Source organism: Diplotaxodon limnothrissa, linkage group LG7, assembly GCF_057381915.1.
Source record: "Diplotaxodon limnothrissa isolate DT_005_m linkage group LG7, D_limnothrissa_male_GT1.1, whole genome shotgun sequence".
Taxonomy (NCBI): domain Eukaryota; kingdom Metazoa; phylum Chordata; class Actinopteri; order Cichliformes; family Cichlidae; genus Diplotaxodon; species Diplotaxodon limnothrissa.
The window spans coordinates 39,900,720-39,913,625 of NC_140602.1; the positions used below are offsets into that span (position 1 = coordinate 39,900,720).

Here is a 12,906-nt window from a genome sequence, read left to right on the forward strand (position 1 = left end):
ATCCACGACACCTTAAAAGCCGGTCCGTGAAAATGTTGTCAGGCATCAACCGGTCCGTGGCGCAAAAAAAGTTGGGGACCGCTGGTCTAAGGAGTCAAAGGAGCTTGGATTGGAAAGAAAAACGTCTGGACTTCTTTAAGTTGCTTGAAGACGTTTCACCTCTCATCTGAGAAACTTCTTCAGTTCTAGGGTCAAATGGTGGAGTGCCCTCCCAAGAGGGCCATGGACCCCCTAATGATCCTCTACCTAATCAGACGAGCCAAGGTGTTAAAATGGGTGTAGGTCACAATCAGCCAAAGCCCCACCCTATCATGTGATTTCCTGAGGTTGGGCTACAGCAGCAGAAGACCACACTGGGTATCATCCAGAGTTATAACAACATTTTTCCATTCAAAAAGTCTCAGATCTAATCTGAGATAAGCAGCTGTGATCTCGCTACGTGCTTCCAAACCAGCATTTCATCTCGGAGAAAGCTATCCAAGAGAAGTAAAGCAAGTGTGTAAGTTCATCTCTGAATGTTCGTAAAGCATTTCCACATTAAGCTTAACAACCAATATATGGAGCGACTGCTTCTTCTCTCTCCCTCCCTCTCCTGTTGCTACTTCAATCATGAAACTGATCAACGATCAGCTGATTGACTTTTCTGTCACAACTCCCGTCTCTCTTGTTTGTTTATTTTATTTATTTATGTACTTTTGTACACTGATTCTGCTGCATCTTTTCAAAGCAGTGTTTTCATTGTCACACTAAAAACTCCCTGCATGCTGTAGAAGCCATCACTTTTTGTTCATTTTCATTATGGCAGCTCTGCATGGCTCCGGGACCCAACTGTGAAAGTTTTCAGCTCTGTTCGAATTCTGTTGCTGGTCTGATCTATGTATTTATTTCATTTAGTTAATCGTTTATTTATTTATTCATTTCTGTATTTTTAAGACCTCTAAGGCAGAGATAAGTCACTGTATGTCTGAAAAACTTTGACAGAGCAGAATTAGCTAGAATTATTAATTCAGAATTATTAATTCAGAATTAATATTAAGAAACTTAAATGAGATGGACACACAACAGTCTTTCTGTTGTGATCTTTCCCATGTTTCTTTTCATCATATTTATTCAAATAGCATTTTTTTAACACTGCAAATCTTAGGCAATAAATAAAGAAGAACTGCATGGGTTTAGGAACCGTGAGAGTTCTCAGCTTTGTTGTTGACCTGATTTAAAATTAAGCTTTAAGGAACAATAAATAAATAAATAAAGGTGAAAATACAATGAAAAATGTAATTATAAGAAATTCCTTTTCAGTTAACAGACATGTCCCTTATGTCTTGACTTTCCTTTATCTAAAACAAAAGCTTCTCGGTAGTGCAGTAAGGGCGACCTTTTAATACATCTGTAATACAGAAATATGCACAACAAAAGACTCAACAAAGTGATGAAAAGCATGAAAAAGAGGATCCATATTTATCCAAGGTGCCCAAGTTTGACCACTTTCCCAGCTTTGTCAAAACTGCTAAAACCAAAGTCCATTTTGTCTTTGAGAGATTTATCTTTTATTCTTGTAGTTTATGGGCGCAAAAGACTACCACGTTTTATCATTTGTCTCCTCTGGCACTGCAGGAGCTTTAAAAAAGGATAACTAACAAGTGTCACTGGTGTTAATTCTCAAAATTAATTTGCACGGTCAGTCAGAAACGCCACAAGCTGCTGCTGCTGCCACAAGCCGCAAGAATAAAAAGCTGTGCAAAGGCATCAACAAATAATTTCCACATGACTTAAGTTCAACTCATACAACTACCAGTGAATCAAAAAACAGTGTAGACCCCCCCTCCCTCCCATCAGTGGTGATACATACTGTAGTACTATCATTTTGGTTTAATAACCTTTACATTGTACTCCTTGAGCTCCACAACCCAGCTGAGACCATGTTAGCAACAAGCATCCCACAGGAACGTAGAAACTGCTTGCAGAAACATCACTCCAAATGAATCCCAGTGTTTGCTGGTCATGCAGGAAACTGTTTGTTATAATGAAAGCACATTTATAAGGCAATAATATGTCAGAGCTGTGCTGAGCTAAGTGCAAAGGAAACACAGCTGATGTGGTCAGGCACAGATGAGTGGGAGGGTGACATGTCAGAGCCCCATAAAAGAAAAAAAGGGACTCAGACTATAAAATGGAACAAATTGCAGGAACATCCTGCAATATAACAAAATCAAATTCAATAGCCAATAAAAATGAACAACCTTATGTAACAATAAATTGAAATTGTGATATTTTTTTTAGGCTGCGGCCTGTGGGAAGTGAATTTTTAGTTTTATTTTTTCAAAATCTAATTAAGTGACTCTGCGGTGTCCTCAGAAACTGTTGCCACAACCTCCTCCTCATCCTTCATATGTTTTGTGTGTGTGTGCTCTCCTCCTTACCTTTCTATCCCCCTGCATCCCCTTCTTCTGTTTCATCTCAGGATCTACAGCACCCAGTGAGGTGACAGATTAGCAGGTGAGAGACCTGCTCACGCTGCCCTCTAATTGGAGTCTGCTGAGCTGTTAGCGATGTCTGGATTTATTTCACTCTCTCTGGTCAGCCAGCAGATGAGTGGGGAGTGGGTTCCAAATTCTTCAATAAAATCTTTTGAAATAAACTCTTTTGCCAACCTGAATTTGCATCCTAAATTGACTGGTGCTTTAGCCAAAGGAAAGCGGGATCACATTAGAATGCCAAATATGATAGCTGGATCTGTTCACGAGCTCTTTTTGTTGGACTATCAACCTGTGACCAGTTGCACACACATTTTTTATTTCCATGAGATGAATTTTGTTGAGTTGGTGACCCCTTTAGTGCTAACGGCTTGACATTTTTGTAATTTTCCTAAAAATCTGGTAAAGACATGCACCCGATTGACTGCAAGCATCACAAACTTGACATGCATGTGACGAATAAAGAACCTTGAACCTTAAACCAAATCAACACAGTTCTGTGTAAACTATGAATGCCGTTTCACTGTATTCTACTGGGAAGTCATGCACATCTTCCTGATATCACATCCAGTCTTTTAATCAATAATTATTTTGCCTACTGCTTAATTTTTTAAAAACACACAAAATTGTTGATACAACAGGGCCATGCAAATTACAGCCTACTAACCAGATTTCGTTTGGCATCAATAGCTAGCACTGGGAGAACAATTCTCTACCAGAACGCCTGCAAAAGACAAGCGACAACAATTTGGCACAGAAGCCAACCTATCCTCTTTCCTCTGCCAGTAAGGAGATTCACAAGGGTAAGACACAAACACAGACTCCTCTTTGTGTGTGGAGATAGAAAATATATATTGTCAACAAACACACACACACACACTCAGAGAGTCTCAAAGGAGTGATGAAAGAGATGAGAAGGGGATCCATGGTGAGCCTGGAGGACTGGATAAATATTGACCTGAATGAATGAGGTCTGTCACAGTACATAAAAAGGGTTATACACTCACACACAAGCTCACCAGCAACCATGACTCCAAAGAACCTCTCTGTTTATAAACTACACCTACATCTCTACTGCTCAACCATAAAATTTAAGAAAACCTGGAATCGACATTAATATTTATAGAAAAACTGAAGCTGAGGTTGAGTGGAAGCAGTACAAATAATGAAAGTGATGTGTGTCTGTAGCTGATATTGCTTATTTGACATTGCGTGTGCAAATATAGCCAATGTTTTTGTGCATGCCTGAAATCCACTTCTATGCTTGATTGAGGGGGAAGTAGCTGCTGTATGGATGGAAAGAAAAGCTGATGGAAAGATGATTTTATTTTATCTAATTGACACTGACATTGCTGGATTCATGTTTGATGTTTCCTCTTAAATGCAACAGCATATTCCGGCTGCCAGCCTACAGACAAAAATGCTGCACAGTGTGTGGAAAAGGAGATAAGTAACTCATTAACATAACATTAACAGGTTATGATGTCCTTAAAGGTACCACTCTGGTAATGTGTGATGATATTTGCTTTTGCTTCACTCAGCCATGATGAAAACAGTTGCACATCATCAGTTTTTCTTAGCAGCAAGTGACAGGAAGTCACTTGTTGACTGCTGACAAGTGGGGGAAGGAAGGAAAACTGTTTTGAAGCAAGTTTATTTACTCCTGTGTTGATGCTTTAAAGTGTATGTTTGTGTTTCTGTAGCCAAATTTGGATTCCAGCAGGCTTTGAGAACTCTTGGCTAATGTTCCCCTATGTGTTTAGTACAACGTGTGCTCACCTAGGTACATGGTACATTCTAATTAAAGTAAATGAGTTTGAGGAGCTTAAAAAACAAAGGAAAACAGCGATCCACCATGTGTTGCAGTTTGCTGTGCTTCTGCAGGTTTTAAATGTTTGTGCAACTTGTTAAGCAAGTATGACCCCTTTTGTCTTGCTTTGAAAGATTCATTCTGTCAAACCATATTTTTCTTGGATTTTCATGCTGTTACAGTTTCATGCTTTTGGATTTTCATAGTTGCTGTCGAGGAATACAACATGATTGCATGCTAAGTTTTAGTGAAACTGATACATTTGCTAAAGTGACTTTAAACAGATAAAGAATTGTTTTATCTATGATGCTAAATATCTTAATTAAAATATACTGATTTTCCACCACAGTAGTTTAATATCTAATCAGTTCTAAGCACCAGATAACACCTAAAAAGATTTACATTTACTAGGGAAAAACAATTATTTAAACTCCTATGAGTACCGGCAATGCTTTCTGACACTGTTGGGTTCAACCTCTTGTGGATTTGCAGGCACAGACAAACTCCGCTTGCTTACTGCATAATGAAGGGGGAACGCGGCATGATCATGAAACAACACTTTCCCCAGAACACAGCATGTGGCAATTTGTGTGGTTTTCTGCTAATTATCAGCTATTTGGCTCTGTTTTAAGGCAACGCTGATTATCCCAATAAAAAGAAACGTGTTTAGGAAGTAAAGATGAGCAAGTCCCGTTGTGACACTGCAGTAATTTTTTAAGAAGCTGAATAATGAATGTCTGCAATGGGAATTATCGTGTGCAGCACTATGGTATGAATACAAATACCCTGCTCTAATGTTCTGTAGCTACACACCTACAGCCCCCATTTTCAATCAATCATTAATAATAAAACGGGATCAAAGAAGGACTTTAGCAAAGTCATACTCACTGTTGATAAATTCTCTAAGGAGAATGGCAATGTTCACTACTGTAAAGGTTTTGGCTACATCAAAACCAGAAAAAGAGACTGGGAAGGTAATGGTTTTTAACTAAAGCCTTGTCAAAGTCTCAGCCTAAACCAAATCACCCCCCTTACTTTTTAAACAACAGTACCATCTACTGTTATCATAGTGAGAGCACACCTCATTTAACATGTGAAGAGTACAGTACTTACTGTTGTGTTTCATTCAGTAGCAGGTAGAACATTTTATTTCACGAGTCCTCTAATAGCTCAATGGAAATTTGTCCCACATCACCACTGACCATAGATTTAGTATCAGAAAAAAGGATAACTTTTCAGTGTTGAATGTTAAGACGTTATGATTTGAAAAAATAAAAATAATAATTATAATGAAAATAAGAGTAGCACAGTCTTAGACCTAGCCCAGTTTTTCAATACTACTAACAAAACACTGTGTTTGGTTATATTGGAAATGCCTTTGTGGCTGAACACTTTCCAAAATAACCAAACAAATGTTTGTAAGTATTTAACAGAAGGGATGTGAGGAAGGGGAGAATACTGTTTGGAGAGGTTTCACACACATTTTATTTAAAGTCCTTTATTACAGTCAGAAATCCAGTACCAAATTTTGTGCATATGTACTGAAAATAGAAAATATTCACATATTCCTTTGATCGGTGCATGTAGAAAAAGCTTTCGGCCCTGTGTCGGAAATGGTACTTAAACATGTAACTCTGAGACGGGGTTTTTGTCTCTTGCAAATGCCTTTTGTTTTTTTTAAATAACAAATCTTTTAAATACACCTCTTCCAACCTTCACACAGTTTGTTACAATTCAGTGCCTTTCTTGCTCTGGTTTTCATGGATCTATCTGGTTTTATAGTGCTCTTCTGGCAGGTTTCTTAGCTTCTCGGCAGCCTAGGGCAACAAACACAAAGTTATTATGCAGTTTGACATAGTTTTTATGCGATTTTATGGAGTTCTATGCATTTTCAAAGCAACAGCATGAATCAGTGGAATCCTGTACTCATGTTTTTTCTTCTTTTGATTTAAAGACATTAGCTTTTTATCTCCAAAATTAATATTTGTAAACATTTGTAAATCAAAAATTAAGGTGTCAGTCCCATATTAGCAGTCACAACTTTGACTTTTAATTGAATATCATTCAGTTTATGATGCTGAGCTTCTCCTTGCAGTAGTTACTCACTATAGGAAGCTTTGAGTAAAAAATAGTTACTATGACATTTGACTGTAGTCTGGATAAGCTCAATGGAGATGAGAAAAATCAAAAGTTCATGTTCTCTGCTCGGTATGAACGCATGTGCATAAATGTATCACCTGTTCAGGGGTGAGATCTCTTTGCTCCTGGGCAAGCATCTCATAACCCACCATAAACTTCTTAACTGTTGCTGAACGCAGCAGAGGTGGGTAGTAGTGAGCATGAAGCTGCCAATGGGAGTTATCTTCTTTTAAATATGGGCCAGTAGGTGCTCCTGGAAAAAACAGAAGACAGAAGAGAATCTTGAGTTGCATTGTGTGAAATGAATGGACCCCGCGCAGCCTCAGGTGGGAGCTCAGCTTTTCAGCTGCTTCTCCACTCCAGACTCAGCTCCCCTCTCGAGCCCCTGCATCACTGAAATAGGGAAAAACTGATTACAGAGTGGCAGCAGCTGCCCTGCCAACCACAGTGGCACTGACCCTCGAGCCCACTGCACCATGCTCGTTTCTGTGAGAGCCAGTCTGGTCTAGCAGTGGCATGGAAAATCAAGAAGGCAAATCAAAGTACAAAAAGGATGCCTATGCTAAGCAGCCATGAAAAATATATCTGACATATCACATCAAGGGCTTGGTGGAAGAGTCATGAATGCCTGCTCCTTCATATTTTCATGTTAAGACACCATGTTTCAAGTCTAAGAACTGTAATTTTCAAAGGACAGTATGACACTGCATGTTAAAATACATTCACTGGCCTCTTTGTTATGTACAACTTGTTAGTAGGGGTTGGACCCCCTCCCTTCAGGACTGCCTCTGTGGCACTGATTCCACACGATCCTCAAGTATTTTGGTCCGTTATGTGAATGTCTGAGTCCAGGACGTACCAAAAGTACTGCATTGGTTTCAGATTTGGTGACTGTGGAGGCCATGTGAGTACACTGAACTCATTGTTGTTGTCATAAAAACCAGTAACGATGAGCTTTGTGACATGATGTGTTATTGAAAGCAGTCTATCAACACCAACAGCCTGAACAATTGATACAAGATGGGTGGATCTATGCTTTCATGTTGTTCATACCAAATTCCTAAGACCCTAATATACAAATGGTGCAGCAAAAATCGAGACTCATTTGACCAGTGACCATTTTTCCAATTTCCCACCATCTAATTTAATGAGCCTGTGCAAAATGTAGCATTAGTGTTCTGTTCTTAGCCGACCGGATGAGCAGCCAGTTTGGTCATTTCATTTGGCGTTTTTGTTTAGATATTTTCTCTATTTCATACCATTCTCTGTAACCTCTAGAGATGGTTGTGTGGAAAAATCCCAGGAGATCATGAGTTTCTGAAACAGACCACCAGTGGATCATGTGTACCGTATTATTTATTTCCTCAGTGTGCCTGTGAAACTACGAAACAAATAAATACACAAGCACACTCACAAATTGACAAGAGCACAATCAAGAACACTAAAAGGTAAAAATATGCACAGCCAGCTCACAACAAGCTTAACAATCAGTTAACTAACATGGTAAATTAAAGAATAACCCATGATGTAGTGTAACAGAAACAAAAACTTCCCTCCAACTTGGGCTTTTGTGAGGACATGCTTTCTGATTTAAAGAAAAAAGTGTGCAAATGTGCCTCCTGTTGCTGTTCAGCTGGCTTGAGATCTGGTGACTCACAAAAGCAATAGCCTGTAATTACCATAACTTTCATGATCATTCAATCATTTGCACTCATCATGTTTGTCTGCCATTTAATTCTGCCTTTTGCCTTTAATTTGCTACCATCCGCATATGTAAATTCATAAAACTTGCAGAAAATTCCAAAAACATTTGGGTTATTACATCGAGTCTCTAAATCCCCTAAGTGCCAAGACCAACAATACATACTCACTGATTTATGAGTGAAGCATTTAAATAATTTTTTGTATCTTACTGCAAGCTAATTAAGTGATCAGGGAAGAAAAAAATGCAGTGGCACATATCTTTGCAAAAGAAGTATGAAATATCCCTTGGGACATTGTATTCGCAAGGAAAGCTTCTCCTTTTGAGTGAGTTTCCTGACAACGGGGTCTGATCAGACACAGATACAGATGACAGGAGGGCGACATAAAGAAAACTAATGGATGGGGGAGAAAAAAAAGGAGGAACAAAGAAAAGCCTGAAGCAGTCAGATAAAGAATGAATAGAGACAGATGTTCCTATTAGAAGACAATTACCTAGTTTTAAATCGTCTTTGGGTGTGTTTGCTCTGCTGGCATGCGTTTCAGTATATTACTGGGTGCATTATTTCACAGTTAACAAAGTTACAGATATTCCTGGATATGGGGCCACAAATCAGAACAGTTAGCAGTGTAATTTTCAAAGACAAGCAATAACACTATATATCTGACAGATGTTTTACGACTACCATACATCACTGTTACCCTGCATACTGTGTCTGCCTCAATCTGTGTTCAAGTCCTTTACTCAGCCTGGTAATATTGTCTGTGATGCGCTGCACATCTCTCTGCAAGCCTCCTGAAGGAACAGAAAGGTAGTTTAATATAATGTATTATTTCCCAGGTGAATCAAACAGAATCCACCCAGTCCTCCATCTTTCTGTGTCACCACTCTGACACTAATAAGCCCAGCACTAAATAATAAGAGCTGGCTTCTGCCAAATTAACTAAAATAAAGAAACAGCTATAAACTGATATACTGTAAGCTATGTGCTGTATATATAGAGTGAGAGGTCAGTGTGTTTAAAGTAAACAAAGTTTAAAGTAAAGTTGTTGCCTACGGGACTAGAAAGCTTGGGGTCAGTGATTTAACTATATGTTTAAAATCATATAATGCTTAAAATAATCCACCAAAGAACTGCACAAACATAAAAAATTGAGGGTAAGGGGGGGGGGGGGGGGAAGTCCAGGTTTAAATTCAATTGAAATGTCATTGATCTGAAATGAGCTGTCTATTTTAAATATGTGTAAACTGAAGCAATTTTGCATAGAACAAAAGTTAAAAGTATGCTGATGTGAATGCCATGTGGAAAAAAGTACAATGCACCATGTTGATAAAGCATTCATAACTCTCTGAAATCTTTCAAGAGATACAAAACATAGCAGGAAACAGGCAGGCATTTAATCCCCTAATTGTCTGCAAGTACAGAATATGTAAATAAAAACCTGGCTATAGGTTTTTGGCTAAGTGCACACTACAAAACCGAACAAAATATGTATTAGCTTAATATTCTAATATTTAAAGGCCTAATTTTGAAATACTGTGTCTTAATTGTTAAACTGAGACAACTCTCCAATGTATCAAAGTCATTCTGTTTGCTAAAAAATAAAGGTGCAGCTACTGAGTCCCTGCTTACAACCTTCAACACATTGCTTTAACTTGACCTGAGTCTTTTAGACTCTAAGAAATGAAACAGACTAGAAGATTAAAGTCAAAACTTAACACAAGATCTGTGGGATCTTTCACCATAGGCAACTTTAGAGTGCTTCAAAGATTTGATATCAAATAAAATAAAAAGAAGAAAGTGATTCGATGACTGTGTCCTCTGGTGCCCTCTGTCCTTTTCACCACACTGCAGTTTGGGTGGGAGTGTTTCATCTCGCCTTTTAAAACTATCTTTCATGTGGGCTGCCTTGTTCCTAGTGACCTCCTTTAGAAAAAAATGATAACATGACAACTCAGGTGGTAGGTCTTAAAAATACAGGATTTCATTTTCTGAAACTGATCTGTCAAGAGATATTTATGGACCAAAAACTGGCTCTCTGGAACATAACAGATTTCTGAATTCTTTCTTGACTAATCAAAATAATACATTTTAACCTTGTGTTTATTATTTCCAGTCAGATTGCTATCAAACCCTTCCCTGGTCTGAGGATGCTAATGGAAGAAGACACAAGTCACAACAAAAATTTTAAAAATGGGGAATTACAACAGACCAAATAGCAGTAGAGTTGACCTTTAAGCTAAATGATAAATTTAGCATACTGATATGCTCACAAGGACAATGCTAACTTTATAATTTCATGTATTGAGAAAGGAAAACTGATGTCTGACAGGTACTGTGTCTCAGTATTAATTTAATGTGTTACTTGGTTACTTACTAAATGCAAAGACCAGATGAGACTGATGGGAATACAGTAGTTTTGGTCATCATTAATAAAATATTGATTTTGCCTTCTTACATACAGTCAGTGTGCAGTGAGATTTCCTTTCAGTAAAACAACTCACAGGGCACAGGTGCTGCAAGGATTGAACCAACAACCTTTAGCTTATACAAGGATCACTCTGTCCACTCAGCCATGATAGCACTACAGTCCTTTCTGCCATTCATCACCTCATCGCATCACTGCACTCTGCTAACCTCTGCCCCAGCTTGAACACAATGCAAGGACATTTCTGTGGCTTGACTCACAGTATGTAATGTATTTCCTTTACTTTCTAAAGCACAGGTTACTATCAGCCAGTACATTCACGAAGCACCTCTGTAAAAAGCAGAGAACTTTCTGGATAAAGTTTGAAATCTTGCTTTTGTGTACAAGTTGCTTCTTCACCTCAGAAAACTTATTTTGGGCTGATATTTGATATCCAATATAAATTGCAAAAGTGATATTTTTCTACAGTTCCCACAAGTTTATTTGCTTTTTCACTTTGCTGTTCTTTCATTTCCCTTATGAGTTATAAATTATGGGGAGGTACAAGAAAAATGGGCGCAGCATTGAAATACATGACGGCAAATAAACATTTGTTAAACTGAAAATACAAAAGAGCAGCAAAACATTTAGAAGAGCCACCTGCAGCATTTTATAAATATGTAAATTTATTTCATCACAAAGGCAAAACGTGTCTTCAGTTCCATGCCAAACCACTGTCATATATTCAATTCGCAATGACTTGTAACTCAACAACAAATTCAGCTTTCCTCAGAGGATATGACTTGATCGGTTCAACCTGAAATGTAAATTCAAATACCTTTTCTGACTTCACGCATTTTTTTTCTTTTTTTTTTTTTTAGCAAAAAATGCTATAAAGACATTACATGGATGAAAAAATAAATAAATAAGTAATGGGCCTCCTACACCTAAAGGGGCTTTTATGATATCTCATTCTAAGTCTATTGATTTGACTGCTTCCACTCTTTTGGGAAGGAATTACACAATATTTTAGAGTATGTTTATGGGAATCTTTGCCCATTCATCCAGGAAAACAACTGATGAGGTCAGTCACTGCAAGCGAGATCCTACCGTCCAACAACAATCTCTGTTCCAATTTATCCCAAAGGTGTTCTGTGTGGTTAAGGTCAGGGCTCTTTGTAAGCCAGCAAAGTTCTTTCTCACCAAAGACATTCAACCATGTTTCATCCAAATTTGGAAGCACAGAATTGTCTAAAATTGTAAACTAAAGTTTAGAGATTTACCTTCACTGGAATTTAGGAGCACAGCCCAACCCAGAACATAAAAAAAAACAAAAAACCCAAACAAAATAGCATCCCTCCTCTGCCAAACGTTATAGCTGACACAAGGGTTGCTTAGTCAAGGATTGTCGTGATTATTTTTGATCAATATTGAGATCATGATTATTTGTCATGACTATTCATTGATTTTACTGACAGAATTTGTTCATTGCATCTGTAAACAGAACACTATTTTCACATCTTCAGTGGATCTTTTTGATTTGGATGGATTGTTAATGCTGGACAATTTATATTAGCAGCAGCTGCTTTGCTTTTCTTGGCCTTCAAGCATTAGTTATACTGTAGTTTTGTCATTTGTGTTTCCAGGCAGTTGTGTAACTTTGCAGTGAACTCTTTGCATATGATTCGCTCTTGGTTAACATCACTTTTGCTCAATCCAAAGCACTTATAAATAATGGATGTTGATCCACTTCAAGGGAAAGTTCTTAAACTTCTGCTGTGGCAGACATTTGAACTTTGTTGTACATCTTTTTCTTTTTAATGTATTGTTACTTTTCTAGACTGGTGCAGGAAACTTCAAGCTGCATGGCACAGAAAAAAACTGGCTGGTATACTCAGGGAAATATTCAGGCAGTGAATATTTAGAGGACACTTTATTTGCTTTTGCTTCATGTTCTGTTGGTGGAGTGGGTAATTTAAACATCACTCGATCATCGTCATTTAATTGTAAGAAGCCAAAATCATGATTAAGATTAAAACTGCAGCCCTAGATGCACAATTAATCCAAAGAGAACACTTCGACCCATATCCAATTATGGTATGACAGTGTGAACAGCACAAATCCGACATTTTCAAGTCCGATCTGGGTCACTTTCATATGTGGTACTGAATCCGATACATATCTGATGTTTTAGAAAGTGTCTGCTGTTTGAACGGTCATGTCGCATTAAATCCGTCTTTTACGTCACTGACACAAAACAGACACCAATTATCAGCGCCGGAGAAGCGCCCGAGAAGACATCGTTAACGCTTCCTGGCCATCCGGTGTAGAGGAACATTTTATTTGTACTGTATAATCTGCAGATTCTGACAG

General features: G+C 38.1%; 1 protein-coding gene across 1 annotated transcript in view; it reads right to left on the reverse strand.

Moving 5' to 3' along the window:
- Positions 1–5,757: 5,757 nt before the first annotated feature.
- The window catches only part of galt (galactose-1-phosphate uridylyltransferase), a 35,794-nt gene continuing 28,645 nt past the window's right edge, over positions 5,758–12,906 (reverse strand). Inside the window, exons 10-11 of the mRNA XM_085359689.1 lie at positions 6,522–6,676; positions 5,758–6,101 (exon numbers count right to left, since the gene is read on the reverse strand). Coding sequence (XP_085215815.1) covers positions 6,051–6,101; positions 6,522–6,676 — 206 coding nt within the window. The 3' untranslated portion in view covers positions 5,758–6,050. The remainder of the gene's footprint in view (positions 6,102–6,521; positions 6,677–12,906) is intronic.